The 23,065-nt window shown below is 49.5% G+C and overlaps 1 protein-coding gene across 1 annotated transcript in view; it reads right to left on the minus strand.

Moving 5' to 3' along the window:
- Positions 1–8,270: 8,270 nt before the first annotated feature.
- Positions 8,271–23,065, minus strand: part of ADIPOR2 (adiponectin receptor 2) — a 39,467-nt gene continuing 24,672 nt past the window's right edge. Inside the window, exons 3-8 of the mRNA XM_026052141.1 lie at positions 15,957–16,076; positions 13,980–14,151; positions 13,244–13,430; positions 11,869–12,056; positions 10,670–10,863; positions 8,271–9,269 (exon numbers count right to left, since the gene is read on the minus strand). Coding sequence (XP_025907926.1) covers positions 9,138–9,269; positions 10,670–10,863; positions 11,869–12,056; positions 13,244–13,430; positions 13,980–14,151; positions 15,957–16,076 — 993 coding nt within the window. The 3' untranslated portion in view covers positions 8,271–9,137. The remainder of the gene's footprint in view (positions 9,270–10,669; positions 10,864–11,868; positions 12,057–13,243; positions 13,431–13,979; positions 14,152–15,956; positions 16,077–23,065) is intronic.

The raw sequence follows: 23,065 nt of genomic DNA on the forward strand, positions 1-23,065 counted from the left end.
CATCTCTTTAAAAACAAATATATGGCATATTTTAAATAGATACTTAAGATGCATCATGTCCTGTTTGGTGCTAATCACAGCCCCACACCACATCCCGACCCCTTGTCCCTGCGTGGGTCCGCAGGGACGTGGCCCGGGTGGCGGAGTGGGAATGGGGCTGCACTGTGAGGCCATGGGGGATGTGCCAGGTTCTCACGGGGAGGCCACGGGGCGCTCCTGGCCGCTGCCTCTGCTGGAGCTGTGGGAAGAAGAGTGTCCCGCGTTACGGGGCCCTCTCTGAGGCCATCTGGCTGCTCCACAGGGAGCTCGCRGCTCTCCCGCCACCCCTGAGGCGGGCGCTGGTGCCCAGGTAAGACTGGCGACAGACAGCGTTAGGGCCCCACTCGTCCCCTTCTCTAGTCCCCCATGGGAGCACAGCGACAGCTCCAAGGGCCCAGGCTGGAAACCAGCAAGGCAGCGCGTTGTCCTGGCCCCGTTCGAGGTGGGCAGCTTCAGGAGCCCCTCGGGTGGCTCCCGGCACAAGCAGATGTCCCGGCACAAGCTGCCCTCCCGGAGAGCGCCCTGCTGCCGCCCCAGCAGCCCCTCCCAAGGCCCCTGTCCCACAGCTCCGGCCGGGCCCATGTCACAGGGCTCCTCGGAGGCCTCCGGCTCTCACCAGGACTGTCCCTGGCCCAAGGGGATGACCAGGAGCCCACACGTGCAGCCCGGTGCGTGCTAGGGCCGGGGGCTGCTCCCCCTCCTGCCACTGCATCTCGGCCCCAGGCGGAGCCAGGACCTTCCGTGACATTTCAGCTCAGTGTGCGGCTGCTTTTGCCTTTCCAGAGGTGATGTTACAGCACAGAAGAACAACCGCAGCGCTGGAAGTAAATCAGCCCCTGGAAGTGGAGATGTTTTCCATGCTTCACATCCAGTGACCTTATTAGAGTCAGAAGAGACAAGAAAGATGAGGACTAGGCTGAGGAAAAAAGGGTGTCCTGTCCAGACCGAGGAGCTCCGGGACCTGCTCCCAAACGGAGGAGCAACCGGCTGAGGGCATCCCCCGTTGGCAGACACAGCGGGGGCAGTGCCGCGCTCCTGCCCTTGGCGCTGCTGCCCTTGGCACTGCTGCCCTTGGCACTGCTGCCCTTGTGCTGCTGCCCTTGGCAGGGCCCTCCCGGGGCGCGCAGCTCTCCAGAGTGACCTCACCTGTCAGGAAGGATTAAAGCCCCAGCTCCGCTCGCTGCAGAAAAGATGCATCAATACCCATTGCCCTGCCGCCACGCAGCAGCGTCTGGCTTCAGGTGTATTAACCCACAAGAAACGAGGTCCTGCGACCAGACSGGCACTGAAAGAATAAGACGAATCATACCCAGCTTAATTACTTCACACAGTTTGCACATRGGTTTCCACTGAAGGGAACGGGAGGGATTGAATTATTTCTTCAACCAAAAATGAGGGTGTAGCTCTGCTGGGAGTCCTGGTTTAAAAATAAAATTCCCTGGGAAGGGGATTGCACAGCGACCTTCACGGGTCGGGACCCCRCAGGGAGCAGCGCTGCCCTGCGGGCGGCCGCAGCGCCGGGCGCCCCTCCGCGCCTGCGACAGACCCACACCCCGGAGCGAAGCGAAGCGCGGCCTTGGCTCGGGGCCGGCGCCCGGCGCCCTCCCGCGCGGCGCTGCCGGGCCCAGGCTCCCCGCGGGGCAGCCGGGCGGRCGCTGCGCACGCCGCCCCACGCCTGCGCTCCCAAGGGGTTAAGCGAGCTCCACCGCAGAGCAGCACAGCCCCGAGCAGAACACAAATCCCCAGGAAGAGCAGCTGCTCCCRCTCCCAACTTCTTCAGCTCTGCGTGCTGGGCACAGCAGACGAAAATAGGTCAGCCAAGCAGCGAGCTGAGGACAGAGAAGACAACCAGCCGCGGAGCAGCTGTGGAAGGAGCCGTCTCCCATTTCCAGCCAAGCATCGCGCCGCCCCCCAGCACGGAGCTATAAACCACAGCCGTGACCTCTGCAGGGTCCTGCCCACCCCTCCAATGCACAAACTGTAGGTAGTGGCTTCCATTACAGGACAAGACTCGGAGGGTGGAGGGTCTCACACACAGCTCAGCAGTGAGCAGAGCCGGGCAGAGCCCCCCAGCACATCCAGCTGCTGCACAAGTCGGGGTGATCTCAGCCCTAAAAGCTGCAGCCCATTTCTTCCCAGGAAGGAGGTGAGAGAGAGAGTCAGGAAGGGAGTGGGTTATTTAGGTTAAAATCCTGAGAACCAGAAGTGTCAGGGAGGCCACGCTGCAGGCTGTACAAACSCTGCTGCCCCTACACCGTGGCGGGCGCCGGCAGTGCCGCAGCCGCCGGCAGGACCCGCGCCCTGTGCGAGCCCACCCCACWGCGTGACTCACGTTGCCCAAGCTGTGACAGCGCCGGCAAACCCAGGACTTCGACCCGCCGCTCTGAGCAGACCGGGATCGGCAAAGCCCACGGGCAGCAGGGCAGCCAGCCCGAYGGCTCACGTGCCGCCGTGCGCGGGGGAGCGGCGCTGGGGGCAGCCCAACGCACCGTGTGGCWCTTCTGGAAAGAGCACAGGGCTCTTCTGGAAAGAGCAGCCCCCGCTGCCCTGCGAGACTCCGTCCCTCTGTGCCGCGGCCTCCTCTCTGGGCCTCTCCCCTGCCTCGGGGCAGCTCCCCTGCCGCCCCCTCAGCGCTGCCCCTTCCGCCCTGCCTTTCATCCCAGCTAACGCCACCCTCACYAACTCCTGTGGCGCCACCCCAGCAAGCCGGCCCGGGCAGCTCTTCATCAGGCTGTGATGCAACTGTCACAGCCCCAGCGACACGCTGCAAAGCACACTCCTTTATTAAATCTCTCATGGGCTGCTGAGAACCAATTCACAMCAATCCTGGCTTGTGCGGCATGCGGATCCTCAGCACCCAACCTTTCCCCAGAGCAAGACAGCAGGAGGTGAGGGCAGTGCACTGGGTCCCTTCGTCGAATCCATCACCGTGGTCCTTCTTGCCTGGTTAGGGTGAGCAGCAGATGTGCACAGACACGCTGCACATTATACAGATGAGCACAGGTTCTTCTCCAGCCCTTCTTAAGCTGCTTTCTAGGAAAAGAGGAGGGAAAACAGGTRCCCAACCCGCTCGTGGCTCCGTGCGCACGCAGGGAGCAGCGCAGCCACAGTGCTGGCCGCAGGAAGCTGTGCCCGTCCAGGAGGCCCTGCCTTCCCTCAGCTCCCACGCCAGCACTCGCCTCACGCAGGCCCCGGGAAGGCGCCAAGGAGCTGCCACGGGCACCCTCGTGCCGGAGGCAGCGCCCCGGAGCTGCGTGCGTTGAGCACTGCCCAARACTCAGCTCACACTCGCTCTTCTGGATTTCACATTCGGGAATTGCTATCGGCTCCAGCCTCAACACTTCACAACAGGCGGCACCGGAAACACCGAACGAAGCCGGCTGTCGTGTTCCCCCTCTCCCCACACCGCCCATCTCTGAGAGATGCATCACAGCAGGGAAATGACTCATCTGCGGTAACAACGCGGACAGGCTGCTCTGGCGTCACCACCGTGGTCAGGGCTGAACAGTCGTCTCCAAACACTAGCACGAGGGCTGCCAGCAAACACGCCAGGAGCACGGCCGGGAGCCACTGCTGCTGCTGCCCTGGGCGCGTGGGGCGGAGGATGGCGCTGGGGACAGCACCGGGGACGGGCAGGCCGGGCGGCAGTGGCCACTGCTGCTCCAGGGGGGCTGGCATCGCTCTTTTGCTCCCGGGCAGTCGTTGCCTCCCCCGGTCCTGGCGGCTGCTCTCCCTACCCCTCGAGCTGACTCTGCGGTTCGGTGTCGGGAGCACCCAGCGCGGCGCCGCAGGCAGCGCCGACCCCTCCGATCCCTCGGCTGCAGCCGCGGGCGGGAGCCGGGCGCTCAGAGCCGCGCTGGCTCGGGCGAGCTCAGCGCCAGCCGCCTCTCAGGCAAACGTCAAGCTAGAGAGCACAGCTAGAGACAAAAATCACATGTAAATCCAGYGGATCTGTTTGGGGCATAATCTGGCTCTGCCAGGGAAATGCATCATCGCTCTGGGAACACGGCCAGCCCTATGATTCTCTCATCTTGTTTACAACTTTTTCAGAGAGCTGTAAAAAAAAACCCTCTTTGTCCAGTTGTTCTGCAACAGAGACGCAGCTACTAACAGCGCTACCACTGTGAGAGCAAACACCTCAGAGCTCAGAATTAGTGACCCCACAACATAAACACTACTGGAGGAGGGCACAGCAGGAGAGGGGCCCTCAGGCCTGGAAACACCAGCCATGCAGTTGGGTCACAGGCCGCCGTCCCTGCCCAGGGAGAGGGTGAAGGCTCCGGGGGCCGGGCTGCCCCATGGGCCCTGCGTAGCCGCTGCCCCACGTGCGGCTCAGGTGACGCTGGGCAGGGGCTCCCAGCGGACGCTCCAGCATCGCTCGCTGTGACAGTACTGGGAAAGGACCATGAGCACAGTGTGGCACGGCACTGCCAGGCGGCTGGGGCTGGTGTTCCCTTTTCCTCAAAGGCCACCCGTGCCTTCTCCATGGAGCTGAGCATTCCAGGGAAAAACCCAGGAGCTGGCGCTCAGCACTTCTGAAAACCCGTTAGAATTTAAACGTGGGCACTGAGGCAACTACAGAGGCAGTGGCCAGCAGGAGAGGCTGGTTCAAGCAAACTGCTTGGCACCACGCGCAGACCTTGGCAGAGGCAGAACAACTCAGTCTGCACGGAGCTGCCGTCAGCTTCAGCCAGAACAGGCTCAGTTTCCTCCTCCCAATCACAGGCTGCATTTACCGCCCGCTCCTGTAACAAGTCAGGCCGTGGCCTCAGACGTTCCCCTTTACTGCAGCGGTCCAGCCCATCAGCAGGACCAGGTCACCCTTTGTAAGGAACTAAATAAAGGTTTTTGAGGGGAGAGAAAATGGCCACAAGTACACACAGAAGAGCCAGGAGATACAAGTTACAGCTGCCCAGGCAGCCTTTAAGCATCATTCGTATTTCTGAAAATCAAATCCACGGGGCAGCATTTTCTGTACTCCATACATGACCAGAGAGCAAAACTCTCCCCGCTGCTCGAATCCGCCTTGCACTAGAGGCCCTCAGGCTGCCAGAGGCCACCTGCTCCCGCTGGGAGCTTCCGAGGCCCTGCGGAACTCGCACCTGGGGCTCGGTACCGCAGAGGGAGCCGAGGTGCCGCYGGCCACACTCCACGGGCGCCCGCACGGAGGCAGGACGAGGCCTCTCCTGCTGCAGGGCCGCTCACACGTTTGGTGACAGCTGAGGCCGGGAGAGGAGCGCACGGCTCCGCGGGCCGCGCCAGCACCAGCCCCGCTGCCTCCCCGCCGAGGAGAGGCGGCCGCTTCCCGCCCTGCGCCCAGCGCCGCGCTGGGGACCGACAGGCCCAACTCCTCGTGCGGGCGCGCGCAGCAAGGCGCCTCCTGCAAGCCGGCAGCTCCTTCCTTTACYGCAGTCCAGGCTGCCCCAAGGTTGGCTCCCAACTCAACGGATCCAACAGGCCGTGCCAGCCAGGTCTCCAGGACCCGGGCTCTTTTCTGAGCAGCTCTCGCTCTTCTGGCCCTCACTCCTGCTCGCTTTCCCCCTCACGGCCTCGCTCCCGCAGCGGGTTGCCATCCCTGCCTTCCAGGGGCCTGTCATGGTGTCACAGCGCGGGGCTGCCCCTTCACCCACGCTCCACCCCGAGCTCCTCCATAGCCCGTTTGCGCCTTTCCCTGCCCTGCCTGCTGCCCGCTCCGGCCTTCCCCGGCTCCGCTCCCACCGCTCGCTGTGCAGTCCTGGTGGGGACGCCAGGCACTCACCGCCCTTCAGCCTGTTCCACCCAGCCTGCAGTGGGACAGGGAAATGAGCCACTAAAAACCTGCACCCCTACAAATGCCCCTGTCGGTGCCATTCCAAAGTGTAGCTACCTACGGCTCAGGTGGAGACGCTGGTGTCAGTGAGAGATTCCCAACAAAAACTTACCCCTGGAGACTTCTTTTCAGCTTCAGGTCCTCATTCTAAAGCATAAACTCAACTAAGCTTTCCAAAACGCTGCAAGAAAACTCTGAAGGAACAGCAATTTCCCTTGGTCCTTAAGCTACTTTTAAAATATAATAGGTACCACAAACAAGCAGGCACAGGAAGGGGTAAACGTCACCTCAAGCGGTTCCCCTGGTTCACAGTAACTGGGTGGCAGGTGAACGCTTAGGATGCCGCACTGGGCATCAATGAAAGTCCAGGCTTGGTGACAAGAAGTCCTCTCGGGATCGTTATTGTGCCTAAGGGGCAGCAGTGTCCCCGGCCCCGTCGCCTCCTGCCGTGTTCATACCTCACTAGCAGCGCCCAGCACGGACCCACCTGCCCTGCAGACACCCGCGAGGCGCTGGGGCAGCCGGGCCTGTGGGGCACCCATCTCGCAGGCACGAGCTGCTGTCCCGGGGGGCACAGAGCAAGTGCGAGGCCAGCGCCACGCGAGCCGGCCTCGGAGCAGCGCGTGGGTCCTGGGCCAGGAGGAGGCTTCTCCCTCTGCAGCGTTCCCATGGGAGGAAGCTGGAGCAAGGGTGGCCCTTTCAAAGGCCACACGCGGCACGGAAAGAGCCAGGCTCAACAACATCCATTTGGTTCTTTTATTAGCAGAAGTTAAGAATACAGCAAGTAATAAGATCCCATCTTACATGGAACCATCACCAGAGTCCCCAACCATCAAAACCCCAGAATGTGCTTCATTGCTTCCAACAGTAAGCAATTTTTAAAAAGAAATATACTGAACAAGGCCACTATTTAATGGGGAAGGAAAGAAGCTGTAGGTCCTAACTATTCTATGGCAATAACCTGCACACAGAGCAAGCAAGCCTCTGACTGCTGAGAGTAAGGCATTCAGGTGCCAACCTGGGAAGAGTTCTCAGCAAGAGCTACAGAAAAGTGCACAGCTAGGATGTTTTTATTGGAACACACAAACTTCTCAAACGGAGAGACTGACCGGGTTAAGAACGGCAGGTGGARTACTGTGTTTCTGGAGTAGTTCTGTGCTGTTAGGACCAGGTTACAATCGCCCTTCGGGGAGCGAGAGCGGGATGATCCGCGACGGAGACTGCCGCTTCTGCTGGTACTGGCACAAGGTTCCCCCGAGCGCCGAGGGCACGTCTGCTTCGGATATGTACCACGCTTTGCACAGGGAACGGCGCAGGCCCCGCCAGGCACGCAGCTCCTTACGGCTTTGCCAGGGGTGCCAGCGCTGAGCGGCCCCGCATCCAGCTAATACTGCTCTTGATTTCATCTTGGTACCACAGGGGCTCGCGACGGGCTCCTGGCCTCCGCGAAGCAACCCAGCTGAGAACGTGACCCTCGAGCTGGGAGCTGCTGCTGCGGCTGCCCTTGCKCTCCGTAGCTCTCAACGGATCCCGTTCCAGGTGAAGCCGCAATATCCAGGCAAGTGTAGGAAGGCATTCTGCTCCTTCCTGACTCCATTACGCAGAGTAACTCCCTGAAAAACTCAGTGAGATCCAGGGTACTGGAAGATCTCTGCAATCCACATTTTTTTCTTGAAGGATGAAAACACAGACTTGCAGGAGTCAAAGAAAAAAAAWATATATAAAAACACACCACACACACCCCTTTACTTTCCTGCTTTGTGGCCTAGAGCACTTTATGAGCTGCTCAGCTCATCTCCAAGAGAGGTATTGGCTCTGACTTTCCAACTAAGCCCTCCAAGCAATGGCTGTGCCATAACAAACAGAACGCTCAAGTTTCACCTAACAGCTTCAAAGATTCCCCCTCCTTCGTTCCGGCTCCTGACTGGGCTCCAAAGCTCAAGCTACATCAATTCAGYGAGGAGGAGGGCACATGCCTCCCCTCACAGAGGAGGCGCCTGCTCCACAGCCATCCAGCTGAACTCTACTTCTAGAGTTAAAGAAATACCATCAATCCCTGTGCTAAAGCACAGATGGGAAGCAGACGTAGAAAAAAAAAAGAGGGGGGAAAAAAAAAACCAAAAAGGGAACCACACTGGGCTGATTGTGGGTTTCTCCTAACAAAAACCTGCCGGCGCCGTGGGCGAGTGGAGCCCAACACGCTCAGTGCGGTGCCCGAGGCCAGCAGCAGCTGCCGCAGCCTCTCCCTCGCCGCCCATCTCCGCGTCTCCTTCCCACGCTGGCCGGGGGGGACCGGGCACCCGCGGCCCCGGGCACCCACAGCCCCGGGCACCCGCAGCCTCGGGCACCCACAGCCCCGAGCTCGGTGGCGCCCGCGGCTCGCGACAGGCGCTGAGGGAGCCGCTCTGTGCGCAGCCCGTCGCGCTCCAACTCCCGGCGCTGGGCAGGTCCCCTTCGCCAGAGCCAGAGGGGCCAGGCAGGCGCGGAAGGCAGCTCTGCCCCACACCTGGAAGGGCTCCGGGGCACCTCGGGTTCCTTGAGCAAATAAACTCGTTAACACGGTGACCTCCACAACAGGTTGATCCATCCTTCACACCCTTGAGCTCGCTGACTGAACCTACTCCAAGCGCTGCTGGGACTCCGTGCGGCCCACGGCGTGTCGGCCCCCGGGAAAAATCTGCAGGGACAACATACCTCACTCTCGGGAATTTCACCTGGCCCTCCTGCAGTTATTTATTTTGTGCAAAATTGAAACAGTGTGTGGTACTTGCATGTTGCATTCTTTACAAAAACCCTTTCTCCCCCCACCCATTGTTTAAAACATTTATATAAATTTTATTTAAACAGAAAGTTAGAAATCTTATTTACAATTTCTTTTTTTTTCTCCCAAAAGAGCATCTAAAATCAAATCCCAAACCCTCCAAGAGGATATAAATTTAAACTTGATTAAAAAAAAGAAAAAAAAAAGGAAAATGAAATTGCTAAGCTATCCCTCCCAACATCTACTAATAAATATGGCATTGAACAGAAGCCGATTTGGAAAGGGTCCTCTGTAGCTCAATCTGTAGATCCCAAGAATAAATTAGGGCTTCAAAATTTCCTGGTCTTCAAATTGATTCATTCCATTGCTTGAGGTATAGAATTTATCTTGGTTAGTCAGAATCCCCCATGAAGCTCCACGCTCCATCAGCTGGACCTCGGATTCCTCTTAGGTATTCGTTGCTGGCCGGCGCGCGCCGGCCGCGCTCGCGGCGCCCGTTCGGCTACGACCTGGGGCTGCAGGCGGGTGTTACTGCAGGCCCTCCTCCTCCGCGCAGCCGCCTCCCACCGTGAAGCGGAATTCCTGCAGGTTGGAAACTCCGTGGAAATGCACGAAAGCACCAGCCACGACAAAGACGTGGAACAGCTGGTGGGAGTGGAACTGCGGAAAACAAAACACTTGCGTTCAGCTGGGGTCCTGTGGGGCCTGGCGACGTCCCGCCGCCACAGAAGAGCCAGACGTTCATCCGAGCTATATGCCATGACACAGGGCAGCACCTCAAGTCACAAGGTTATTTAAGCCATGAATTAAGCCTATTCCCCTCCTATCACTAGGAAAGGGAAGCACATTCTCCACACAACCCTTTCCAGGGTCAACATAATCACCTGATCAATCAACAAATGCTGCACAGGTGCTGCAGCTCATCCTTGGTGAGAGACAACTTTTTAGAGCTTTGGAGGGAAGGCCGGAAAAGCAACCTGCCCAAGGGAGCCCCTGGGCAGCCAACGGGTACAGCGCTCACTGGTGGTCTGTGCTCAGAGGGGCTGTGTCACACGGCATGAGTTTTATCAAGTAGATTTTCAAAGCATCATTACTTGGTTTCTCTGCCACAACGAGACAGAGCAGAAAGACATCATGACAGTATATTAAAACCCTGACAGAACCAGATGTTCTGAACGAAAGCTCAGGATGCCAGTGATCATAGTCTAGGGAACAAAAGCCATGAGGGAGCTACATGACAAAGCACGTGCTTGTTTGAGGGAAGATAGACCACTATGGATAATGGTCTTCAATAATCTCTGTGCATGTGCAGTGCAGACTCCATGGGAAGCTTGGACAAAGAGATGAAGGCACACCAGGATTTTGGAGCCCCTCAATATCATAACAAGGTTTGGTCGGGCCATTTGAATAATGATGCTTCTGGTATCTCCTCACCTGGCAAACTGGTGCTGTGCAGAAGCCACTCAATCCAGGCACCATCCCTGTTATAGGTCTTTTATATGTGCCTTAAGCTGGTCTAATGGAAGTACTACATCCTAACATATTTCCCAAAAGCCCAATCCCCTCTAAACTTCGGCCTCATTCCTCCCTATTCCTTTCTCCACGTTCCCCATACATCCCCCTACCCAATCCCCACAACCCTTTTCTTCACCCACGCTCACCCACCCCCTACTTGCCCTTCTTCAGGGCCAGAGAGATCCTTCCGTAGTCTGAGGAGCCAGACAGCGAGGATCCTAGAGAAAACACTGGAAGCAGCCACAGGCTTTTGCTTCCCGAGGTAACACGTATAAGATCCACACGCCACGCCGCTCAGCCCTCAGCAGAAGCCACTGAGGCTATGAGGCTGCCAGGCCCAGGCACTGGGTTGAGCTCGCGCGCTCGCGGTCACCTCAGGCCAGCCTGTGGTAGGGAGATCACCCAGAGGGGCAGCACATCCACCGGCCCTGGGGAAGCCACGGCTGTTGGGCCACTGGGACCTAGGCTCCCACGGCGCCGTTCCGGACTGGCCAGAGGACACCCAAGGCGGTCGGGGTCCTCGCCCGGTCACTGTGTGAACTCACCCAGATATCGCACTTGCCGGGGAAGAACCTCTCGGGGATGCGGGCGGCGTAGAGCGCGGCACCGGTGATGTACAGGCAGGCCATGAGCGCCAGCCAGCCTATCTGCCCCATCGTGGCTGCCTTCAGGAGCCCCTCCGAGATGACAAAGTGCAGGGTGGGAATGACCCCGCTAAGACCCAGACCTAGAAATACTCCTGGGAGGTTTAAAAAAAAAAAAAAAAAAGAAAGAAAAAAAGTGGTAGAGTCAGGTTTGAACCCAGTGTCAGCAAAGGGAGACAAACACACAAACAAAAAAGAACAAAATAAAACAATGAAGGGCTCACTCAGTGTTTGCAAAAGTAGCAGAAAGGTGACARCTGTAGACACTGAGAGTCCTCAGGGTAGTTTTAATGGAAAGTAAGAATACAGAGAATTCCTTGGTATACTAGAAGTTACCTGATCAAACATTCCTGCAGATACTGAAATATTTCCTTTGATGCCTCTATCTGCCAGCTTTGATACACATAGAGCTAGTTACAGTTCTTGGACTGTAGAGGGCAGTGACAAWACACAGACTATGTCACACTTTACCATAACCTCTCAGGATCGGGCCAACAAGGAGTGACAAGGAGATTTGCCATTACAGTGTACAAGCAATCATCAAAAACAGGAGAGTAGCATCTGAGGCTCATCTGCCCTCTATGAGGATATGGTTTACTCATTTAGATTTTAGCAAAACTTATTTTGGAACCTTTGGTCGTGTGAGCAGAAAAGCTGGGCTCTGTTTCAAATACGTACTTTCCTTAGACATACCCAGATTAATTCAGTCATTCAGATGATTTGCTAATGTCTGAGCCTAGTGTTACGGAAAACGTTAGCAGCTCAAGGAATATATATCTACATCCACCAAGCAAACCAGTCACTTTTCTAGAAAGCCTAGTTGCTTGATAGTGCCAGAAATACCTTGTACTAAGGTATTTCCTATTACACTTGTCAGTGACCACTTCAGAAATGCACTGCCAGGACTTGTGCTAGTGGTTATTTCTGTGTATATCCAGGAGGCTCTAAGAACACCCACCGAGCTCCCAACCCAAGAACTGTTCCTGAATCCAAAATGTTCTGTAAGGTTACGCACGCTCTCCCCCACACTGTCTTTTCAAATGATAAATAGGAAGGAGGGAAGACAGCCAAGAAGCAAAACAATYAACTTCAGGTCTTACCTGCCCTTACACCCCGGTATTGAGGGGTTGCAAACATGTCCCACTGTGAGACAATTATGGCTGCAATGCCCAGGACACAAATCACAATCAAGTAGATGAAGCAAGGCTGTGGGTTGCAGTAGAAGGAGTAGTACAGCCACGGTACAAAGCTGCCCATAATGAGAAGTGCAATGCCAGAATAATCCAGCCTAGAGTGGAATAAAAAAAATCAACTTGATTTAAAACATGAAACTTAAGAAGTTTTCATGCTGACACTTCTCTAGTASTTATAGCAAGGGCCTATTTATCTGCAAAATAAAGTTGTTCTCATTATCAAAACTTATTCCTTGACTGCAAATTTATGCCAATTCCCTACTATATGTAATGCATTACCTTGGTAAGCAACTAGTAAGGCCATTTTGGACAGTCATCAGCAGGAATATATTGCAGCCTTTAGATCAGGACCTTTTGAAGGAACCTCAGATTAACCTTTGGATGAGGATACGGTGCTTGAGCACACATAAGGCACACAGCATGTTAGGAGAGCACAGCCAACAAAAACACTTTTGTGTCTGACAAGTATGTGTTAGGAAAGCATCGGCTTAAGTGACCACTGGGGAATACTATCACATTTTTTCAGCAGAGCTGTATTTTTTTTTGCTAGACATCAATGAATTTTTCTAGACATCAATAAAAAAAAAATATTAAAGCCCCTGCTTTTTTTTTTTTTTTTTTTTTTGGCCACTCCATGGCAAAATGTTCCTGCAAGAGAAGATGAAATTAAGCCTTCAGCAGAGGATTTTAATTACTGACTTATTTTGGAGATGGTCTTGCAGGTTTCATGAACCTAGGCTGAGCATTCTTAGGAAATATAAGGTAGAAATACAAGGTATACAGCATCTAGCCAAGGCAGAATGCTTAGTAAAACAATGACAACAAGAAGAACAAAAAAAAAATTAAAAAAGGAAAAGAAAAAAATGAAAAAAAAAGAAAAAGGACATCTTGAAACACGTGCTGCAGCTGTCTTATATAAGAAAAGTTAAGACTTGAAGTTACCCAAAATAATCTGAAGTGACAGCAGTGAGTGACAGCCACATTAATAATTCAAAGCCCCGTAACTAAGCTCTAGGTATATGACTTACAGCAGTAATATAGATGCACATGCCTGCCAAACAGCGGTTAAGAAAAGTTTCATGACTAAAACAAGCAGCACAAAAACAACTGTGATGYAGCAAATAACAACAAGAAAGACTGCACTGAATCTTCGCTCAGTTCTGTTCCACAAGACATGCAATTAGGTAATGCAGAACTCGTACGCTGCAGCTCCAGGCTGGAGTCCCAGCTCTGGCTTCCCAACTGTTTCTGGCGTGAGCTACCCTGTCCCCTAGACACTTACTTGGAGAAGAGCCTAGAAACACCTTCTGAGTGGCAATAAACGGTGTGGAAGAGCCAGGAGAAGGAGAGGCAAAGGATGGCTCCCAGGAAGAACAATCCAACCACCACCTTCTCCTGCACAGGTGCTACAAAGGACATGTTTGGCCGGAACATGTAGAAGATTCCCAGACACAGGAAGAACACACATCCTGCATAACRAGAGGGCAGAAWGGTGTCAAGTTCATGCAAGCTGAAATCTTCCTTTACCTCCACCTCAAAAAAAMGTATGGGAGTTCTAAACACTGGAATTGCATGACAACCAATGGCACTCATTTAGACAACCACATTTCTGTCTCAGCCTGTAGCAATACAGACACATATGGACTATATTTTTACTTGTTTTGCAAGATACCTATTTTGCAAAAATGCAAAAGCAGGACACAGGTCTTTTTTTGAAGCTCAAATAAATCCTTTCCTTTCAATGTTCTCTGTAAGCTGAAAAACATTTTAGGTGTGCACCTGTGGCCAAAAATGTGAATTCAGTAAACACCAACAGCACTTTGCAATAGAGACTATTGATTTGTATTTTATTAACCATCAGTATGTTGAATGTCACAAAGACTCATTCAGCTTCAACAGAAGAATATTTCAAGTTAATCTAACAGGTAACTAACGGAAGGGTAATGTTTACTACCCTCTACACTCCTTCCCATCTTGCTCTCAAAAGACKAATAACTGTTAAAGCAAATTGGAATTACCTAGAAGATGTGTCCAGATGTTACCAGTCTCTGTGTGTATTCTGAAGATGCTCTTGAAACAAGCCCGGAAGGAAGGCATGGGTGGTCTGTGCCCATGCAACAAGTAGTCGTTGTCCTTCAGCCAGTCGGGCAGAACATCGTGGGGAATGACTCTCCATCGGCCCTCCCACACCTGGAGGTTAAGAAGGGTTTGGTTAAACACAGACAGTGGAGCTGCATTAAGTCCAGCAAAAATGAGGAAATCCAAATTAGCAGAACTGATAAGTGAGCAAGCAAGCACAGTGAACACAGAAATGGGTCAATGCAACGCTTCTGTAAAAAGCCTTTACACTTGAAATAYGATGTCAGGTCATTATTCCCTATTCAACTCTGTTTCATTATGAACTTGAGCTGCACCCAAAAAAAAAAAAAAAGCCACTTCAACGTCTCATTTAAATGGGAAAGCTATTGGGCCTTTCACTGCTTAATGAAGGGAAAGCATCTAATCTGGTTGTACATTCTGCTGTATGTATTTTCACAGATCTCCCCTTTCATTTAATCAAGGAATCAAGCCTGTAGCTAGCCTAGCTATCAGCAATAATTTAGGCTATGAGCAGGAAGGGACAAGGGAATCCAGTGAGAAGTGTCCCCAGCTTTATCCAGATTTTATCCAGGCTGGGGAAGGAAGGGTGGAAAAGAGAAAAAAAGACTCCACATTCCAAGAACAAGCATTTGCAAATGAGTTAAAGCAACAGATCCATGAGTCTCCCAGTTCTGCTGGATTTCTTCTTAAAGGAGAGAGCAGCTCTCCCCATGCACATGTATGCAGCTGATTCCAAACAAAAAGAGTGTGCCCAGCTGTTCTCAGCACTGCTTCAGTGACAGAAGATACAGGAAATCTTCAGTGTGGCTTCAGAAGCAGCACTGCCAAGCACAGGGGGGTCAGGGGTGCCTTATGTACCGGGGCGCTTTCTGCAACGTTCCTTGGATTTGCCGTCTGGCTAGTAAGACAGGAGGCAGCCTGAAGAATCCTGCAACACTAWGTTTAGAGACTGCATTCTTATTTCAGTTTCAACATCAAGAGGCCACAGTGTTTTCAGTCAGTTTTGCTCAGTATTTCCCAGAAGCTTAACAAAACTAAGTAGAATTACCATCTCAGCTAAAAACAGGATGCTCCCAAACCAAAAATACGCCCAACAAAAGAATTAACTTGTTTACTTCATGAAAATATATCTGAATTTTGACCAGCAAGAGAAAATTTGTTTTACATAATGTACCCTGCAGACATCCAAAAAGAAGAAGAATTCATAGGGGAAAAGAAAACCACCACAGAAGAAGCCTTAGTAACTAGGGCTGCTCTGTAAAAACCAAGTAATAGCTCAGAAAACCACGAGCACCAAGTGCATGAAGGGGCAAAACTCCTTTACCAAAAAGAAGGGCAAGAGACCAACACAGACCACGGCTTCAGATCATAGCAAAAGCTGACCCAAGGTCATTAATATTTACAATATTAACAACGGATTTAATCAAATATACTTTTTATAGAACCTCCCATTTTGGTAATAATCAAAGCTAATCCTACAGTGCATGCAAATAGTGCTGTGAAAAACCAAATGTGAGCAAGTCTGAAGCAGGCTAGGAAAAAGTGGCCTTGTAAATGAAAGTGCCTTCGACCAGAACCACTAGAAACACAAATCCTTTATGCTGCCTTCCAGTCACTGGTGCTTCTCAGAGGCTTATCAGATGCATGGCCAGCTTTAGAGTTGTTGCTCCAATTTGTAACCCCTGTTGCTCCATGCTTTACACTTTATTCTTTTAGAGCTGACTGTAATCTCCCAAAGCTGTAAGGTCAGTGGTTACAAGAGATGCTCATTCCATGCTCTTCCCCACACAACCACTGCAGGGGCTGCAAGTTATACATCCCGCTGGTCACCTGAACTTCCTAAGCAAGGAAACCGCATGGGCAGCTTTTCATTTCTGTTTTTCACATGCTCTTACCTTGCACACAAATTCTTCCATTCTTTCCATAGCATGGTGTGCTTGCAGAAGAGGTGACATTCCCATAAACCCTTCATCTTCTTGAGGCAGTTCATTGTCGTGGTTATTCGTATCAGAACTCTGCAGAGAAAGGGGGAGGGGAGAAAACTTTTGTAGAAAGATGCAGAAAGGCAATGTTTAAAAAGACGGACTATTTGAGGTCCTCACAACTACAGAAGTCTTCTTCCCTTGTAAGGATGGCATCCAAAATAACCTGGAAAGATATTAATACTTATTTCACATCCTCAGATACCTAAGAACAATTCACGTGTCAAAGTATTATACAGTCTGCACTTGTTTTCCCCAAGTTTAGAAGAAAGCAGTGGCGTGCTGTAAGGCACACTTCATTAGCCTAACCATCTCTATAAATAGATTAATTTCTATTTTATGTTTCAACACCACTGCCCCTGCCTTAATGCTATTTAACGTATCTGGCGTTTTAGTATCAGAAAAAGTAAGCCAAGGGAAAGAATCTAGCTATAATCAATTTATCTCAAATTTTAGTTCAAACCTGAATATCTATTGTGTTTAAATGACACTTCTGGTTACTCACAATCTAGTAAGAGACATTTATTCATCTCTATATGACTTTTAACGTATTTCAAAAGTTAGTACGAGACTTCTTGCAAAAGAAAGGGAAGAAAGCAGTAAAAGGGATCAGAAAGTTTTAAGCAAAATTCAAAAAAGAAAAAAAAATCCATATCTCCAAGGCTCATTAAGAGCTATGGAGGGGAGGAAAAAAAAAGTAGCAGGATTTTCAGCTTATAAATATATCACTAATAAATATATAGGAGTCACTAGCTTTGGCTGTTTTCTACACTCTATTGATTCCCCATTTAAGTAACATCATGCAAGTAACCTACATACGATGCGTTCTAGCTTTCCTTTAGAAAGAGGAGAAGAGAAGAGAAGGAAAGGAGGACGGCATGCCCGATTTGYACGAGGCAGAGCGTTGCCTGTGGAGGCTGAGGGAGGCAGTGAGGTGCTTCTCTCCCTCTGCTCAGCCCTGCTGAGGCCACATATGGGGCTGTGCAGCCAGGTCTGGGCTCCCGCACACAAGAGAGACGTGGAGCCCCTGGAAGGAGGCCAATGTGATCAGGGGGCCAGGGCACCTCTCCTCAGAGGAAAGGCTGAGGACGCTTCTCAGGCTGAACAGGCCCAGCTAAGACTAAGAAGGAATCCTATCAATGTGCGGAAGCTTCTGAAGGGAGGGTGGGAAGAGAATGGGGCCAGACTCTTCTCAACAGTGCCCAGTGACAGGATGAGATGCAAGGGACACAAATCCAACCACAGGAAGCTCCACTGGAACATGAGAAAAAACTTTTTACTGTGAAGGTGACTAAGCACAGGTCGTTCAGAGGAGTTGCAGCGACTCTCTCTTTGCATATATTCAAACACTGTCTGTGCACAATCCTGGGCAATGTGCTTCAGGTGGCCCTGCTTGAGCAGGGAGGTTCTGCACAGGTCCCTTCCAACCTCAACCAGTCTGTGATTCAGGGGGAAAGGACTGGAACGAATGTGTCTACTTTGCTACCATCAACACCTTTAATAGCTCAGCTTCCAAGGTAAACAAGTTTAAATAAGCAAGAAAGGAGGAAATCTTCTGTACCCTTGCAGTTCAACATAAGATGTCATCACCTACCTTGTGACCAAGCCAAGAAAACCCCACAGAGCTTTGCAGACTGGCCTYCTCCATACCACAAGCCAGGACATTTTTCTCCCTCCTATTCCCATATCAAGATTAMCAACTTGGTATCAAGATAAATGATCAGTAATTCAGTCTACAGTGACCAAGAACCTAATATATAAATTAATATCACCCTCTGAGTTTTGCATCAGAAATCCGATCTTACTACACGTGTTCTATGTTTGCAGCTCTCTCCTTAGCAGTAAGGCCTTGATGATGATCTGAACAAGCTTCTTAATATGTCTTTTTTTAAGGGGGAAAAAAAAAAAAAAAAGAAACCTCAATTTTCCAGTCATCTATCTTCATAGACCTGCAGTCTTTATTTTATTTTATTTTATTTTATTTTATTTTATTTTATTTTATTTTTATTTTTTATTTTATTTTATTTTTTAATTACACATCCAAGGGTTGTAGCAGCTCCCTGCAGCTCCAGTCTTAGAAGAGGTGCCCTTACACCATAGTGCTATTGAGAAAGGCATCAGGCAACACAGATACACCAATGGGTTTAACATTGTTTTAATATACATGCACATCCTGTTGGACTAGAAAGTCTAAACAAACATGTATAACAAACAAATTTGATTTCTTTCTCACCCAGGAATATTTAATGATATTATTTCCCCCAATATCCATTTTAGCAGCTGCTAAAGGATCTCTACTTCAGGATCCTCAGCTTTCAGCATTATTTATAATTCACTCCAGGTCTGGACGAGTCAGCCACCACAATAACCTGCCCTCACTTGCAAACCAAGCAATCTTCAGTTTCCCAAATCACACCCTACAGGAAGGCAAGGCTGCTACCAAGTTCCCCATGGGAGATGCACTGCTCTGTCTCCCTAACACCACCCAAGGCCAAGCTGGATGGGGTAGGGATGTTACCCCRCATGAGCTTATGAAACTGGGTAAATTGAAAGGGAAAAAAAGAGAGTTCTTCACTGAATCAAAGCTTGCATTCAGTGTAGTCTGCCCAGTGACTCAACGCCAAGAAGTGACTGTTTCCCTCTCCCTCCATACTCCCATTTCTAGAATGATGGGAAGGCTTAATTTGAACTGACCGCAGGGGTTGAAGAGCGCTGCTATTTATGAGCTAGTCCAAAACGTTTGCATTTTGGCAACGTGCCTGCAAACAAATCATTACTGAGCTTCTTTTAGCGATAAAAGGAATCTGTATCATATATACAGTCCACATTACTGCCAGAAAATGGAACTGATTTTACTATTTCCTTCCTGCTATTAAGCTGCAAAATTAGAATTCAAGGAAAAAAAACTCAAGCTTCTGCTAAGGAGAAAAAATGAGGCCCACATGGAACATCTGTCCTCTCTCAACTCCTTCGACTGATACCCCGCTAAAGAATGGCAACCTATGTCTGCTGGAAGCTGGAAATATATAGTTGGAGTGCAACACCAATGCCATTTTTCATTTAGAAATTTAAAGGAGTCTGTTGACCTTCACATTGTTCAGACGTGACTGAAGGGGAAATAAAACAGCTTCCACTTTTCTGTTTGGAAGGCATTACAGTTACTGTGAATCTTCCTCTGCGACAAGTATCRTCTTTATCTTAGGGCTGGCGTATCCTTTCTTCTTTGGCTGACTGCACCAGGAATCCAAAAGTCCTCCTTCCCAGACTATAACAACGTAAGTAACCATGTGCTCTATGATTCGCTTTCAACTCTTTCTAAATTCTGGCCATTCTGGGGAAACAGAGAGGAAATAACTCCACTTGTCTACAAGAGTGTGAGAAATGAGATCCCAGAACAAAACTCAATACTCCCACTTTAAATGCAGTATGCTATATCCTGAATCGAGTACTTCCACAAGCAGTTTTTGTCTTTGTACTTTCCAGATTGTTGGCTCAGAAGATTTCCTCTCAAGTAGTATTTCAGATGTTCTTCTGTATTGTTTAATCTACTCAACGGCTTTTTATTTTTCCTCCATCTAAAACTCCGAATAAATAACTCGGAGAAGCCCTTAGGACATTTGGAAATAATTGATTTTGAAATGAAAGCCCTCTTTCACTTGCAACAAACTTCTTAGATCATCATCATCTGCCATTCTTTTGCTGTTCATATGCAGCAATGCCTAGATCCCATCTTTCATACAAGAAACCAYGACTCCTACCTACCTATACCTTGGAGGGGCTCAATAACTCATCCTGTGGAAAACTTAATCCTTCCAATTTTCAGCTTATCACCTTTGCAGTTTCATAAAATATGAAAGCTACCAAACAGCACCAATACCTAATGATCTGTACACCAGGGAACTTAGGTATAAACGCATGCTGAATTGAATGTCTTATCAGTAAATAAACAAACTCGAGGGATGAGTTGGAAGAAGACAGTTCTACTGGTTCAAATATATGCATTTTATTTTGAAAAGTTGTTCAAATCCTTTGGTGCTAGTAATGATGGACAAGAAGGTACAGGAAAGCAAGCAGGATTTGGTTATACAATAGGCAATACACTTCCAGGGACAACTCRTGTTTTAAACAGGGATTTCAAAGACTGCTTTGGTGGGGATGAAAATGGCTCAGGGCTAAAGCCACTACTTAGAGCTGTGGAGAAAACAACAGAGAGAAACTTTTCTGTAAGAGCCCAATTGCACACCATCCTACACATTCTGGCGTTAGTAAGTTTATTTCAATATTCAAGTCTCGTTCAATGGCAATGGTACAAAAAGTATCGAATGTGACCGTATTTAATACAAGAATTTGTGCCTGAATGGCATCCAATARTTCAGATCACATAGCAAAAAAAGAAAAAAAATGTGACAAGCAACAAAAGTACACCAAAACCTGCTCTAGTAAATTCAATACATCTGCCTACTGCAACAGCTTCTCCTTCTCAGACAGGTTCACGATTTCTTTGCACTCCCTTTCAGGGCTGTCAGCAGGTATACTGGTTATTAATGCAGGCACTGTGGAAAAGCCTGCCAGAAGTCAAGCCACAACAGCAGAGTAAGATTTCAGAAACTCTGCTCACTGCTGAGAAAGCTGCATTCTTCGAACTTCAGTTCCTTGAAGTTTAAAGGTTCAGAGAAAGCTTCCTTAGAGTTCGTACATTTGTGATCTTATAGAGGCAACAAGCAAGCTGCTGCTCCTTGCTTTAGACCACAATTTCACCAGAACATGTTCATTTACCTGTGTGGTGCTCATTACAATTTGCAAACTGAAACAGAACTCATATCTGAATGAGGCAGCTTATCAAGCTTACTGGACCACAGGCAGTCCAGTCTCCTTCATCTTTTCTTTTGCCCCACAGCTGCTGGCACTGTGACCCCTGGATCGCTCAGCTGATCCAAACCACTAATGTGTCTGCATTTTCTTACGTTTTGGCTGCCTCAGCTTCCCTTTACATAATCAAGTYGAATCAGATCACCGAGAGATTTAAGGAGCTCAAGCTGGTGTAGCAGAAATAAAAGGAGCATCAGTGCCCATTCCACTGAGCTCTGCTGCAGACAGCTGCCTGTGGATCATATTCCAGAGCAAGTTTCTTTTTGGTACAAATCAGGTGGATGCCAAATGACCTCAGGCCTCATTTCTGTGAGGTTAGCCAGCTGGAAAGAACCCTAGCAGAAACAAATTAAGCAAAGAAACTAATACACATTCCCACAAGCTGCTGTATGCTCAAAACCTTCAACATCTTTCAGGACTGCTCTTCCCAATATTCCTCAGCATCCATTGGTTGTATGTGTAGTATTTCATGGAGAACCAGCAGTGCACGTGTTAACTAATAACACTAGCAACTCCGAGTCATCTAAATCMAGGAAAAGGCAGAAACTGAAAATGATTTTGGGGCAAATTCTTCCTTTTTTCAAAAGGAAGTCCTTTCCAAATTTTTCTTTTTTTGGGAAAAGTCATCMCTGAGTTACTAACTTACTATCTCACAGAATACACACACAGTATTAACTTTCGGAGTTGAAAAAAATCACGTATCCCAAAGCTCAACCTTTTGTGATGCCAAATCACTATGTCACTAATTACTGYCAMAGGAATTTTTAGATGGAATCAGCAGAATCCTGCTTTGAAGTGTCCACTGCTTTCCTCATCTGTTGACAGATGTTCTCTCATTCTCTTCTTGATCCATGTCCAGCAAGAACTTTGCCTCAGCTTTGTATCATGAGCAAGACTGTTCAGAAAAGGCAATGTCTTGATTAAACCTAAGACACACGACACTACATAACTCAGTATTCTATACAATTCTCTTATTTTAAAATAAAAGTTAGAAAGCATATGTTGCTTCATTTACAATACCACTGTTATCCCCTATATTAAGCTGAAGTCACAAAGTCTAGACATGAATTTGGAGTTCTTGCTYTGTTTATCTTGATCACATCAGATGAATGATTAACAGTGTTTAACATGACATTCAAGTCATTTAATGCTTCTCGGGGCCGCCTGCCAGATGCAGTAACCCGAGAGCATTCAGCAAAATGGCCAAGATATGTTCAAGGCTGCAAAAGAAAAACGCTACTTTTCTATTCCCAGCTCTGTAACATCCTTTTCAACTAGCCAGAYTGCTTTTTACAGCAACTTCAGTGTGCCCATTCTGTCAACTGACCTTTTACCAGCTAGTCTTTCACAAAGGGAAAGGAGAAGCAGGCAGTGCCATGCCGTTCCTGCTAAAAGCCTGCAACACATTTTTCAGAATTTCTTCAGCTTATGTTCCTTGGATTACAAGTAATCAACTGGAAAAGCACAGCACCTAAAGACTTTCCCTGACTTTCCCTAACTCTTGTACATACCAAGTTACTTTAGGGCAGTTTTGCTATTTAGAGGTTACATTCTCTCTTAATCTGCCAGGGCTGTAAATACAGAGACCCCCCCCAGGTGCCAAGAGGCTAACTACACCCATCCTCTAAGCATAAAAGTGCACAAAGCTGGTTTTGCTGTCATGGGACCATAAAAGAAAAAAAATAGTGTTCTCTTTAGTGCTGTGCCAAAGATCCTTGCAGCATATTGGTCAAAATGTTAAGTGCTTTRAGGTTCCTGGAGCTTAGTATTTTTTTGTAGGTCACCTTCTTACAAAATCTACACTCCCTTTACAGTGCTTGGAAGCAGTTTTATGCACTGGCTATGGGTGATTGCTTGCTGGCACTCATTAAAGAAACAAGCGTTAACACTCAACATTTGTTTAGCAAACTGTCATAGGAAAGTCACATTTTGGCTTCTGCAACCTCGTTAATACAGCCTTATTAGCTGCCTTGTTGAAAGTCTTCAGCTGAAAAGGGCTTGCTGRATCTAAGCAGGAGCAACTAGTGATTTTCTGTCAATGTTCAGTACTTGATAAAGACCAAAGGCCTGAGTGCCTGCACGTCCTCATCAGCACCCTCTCTGGAGGAAGGCTCTTAAAAGCCACATCTGCCATGGAAGATTTTCACATGCCA

This window comes from Nothoprocta perdicaria, unplaced genomic scaffold, assembly GCF_003342845.1.
Source record: "Nothoprocta perdicaria isolate Ctin4 unplaced genomic scaffold, notPer1 scaffold_84, whole genome shotgun sequence".
Taxonomy (NCBI): Eukaryota; Metazoa; Chordata; class Aves; order Tinamiformes; family Tinamidae; genus Nothoprocta; species Nothoprocta perdicaria.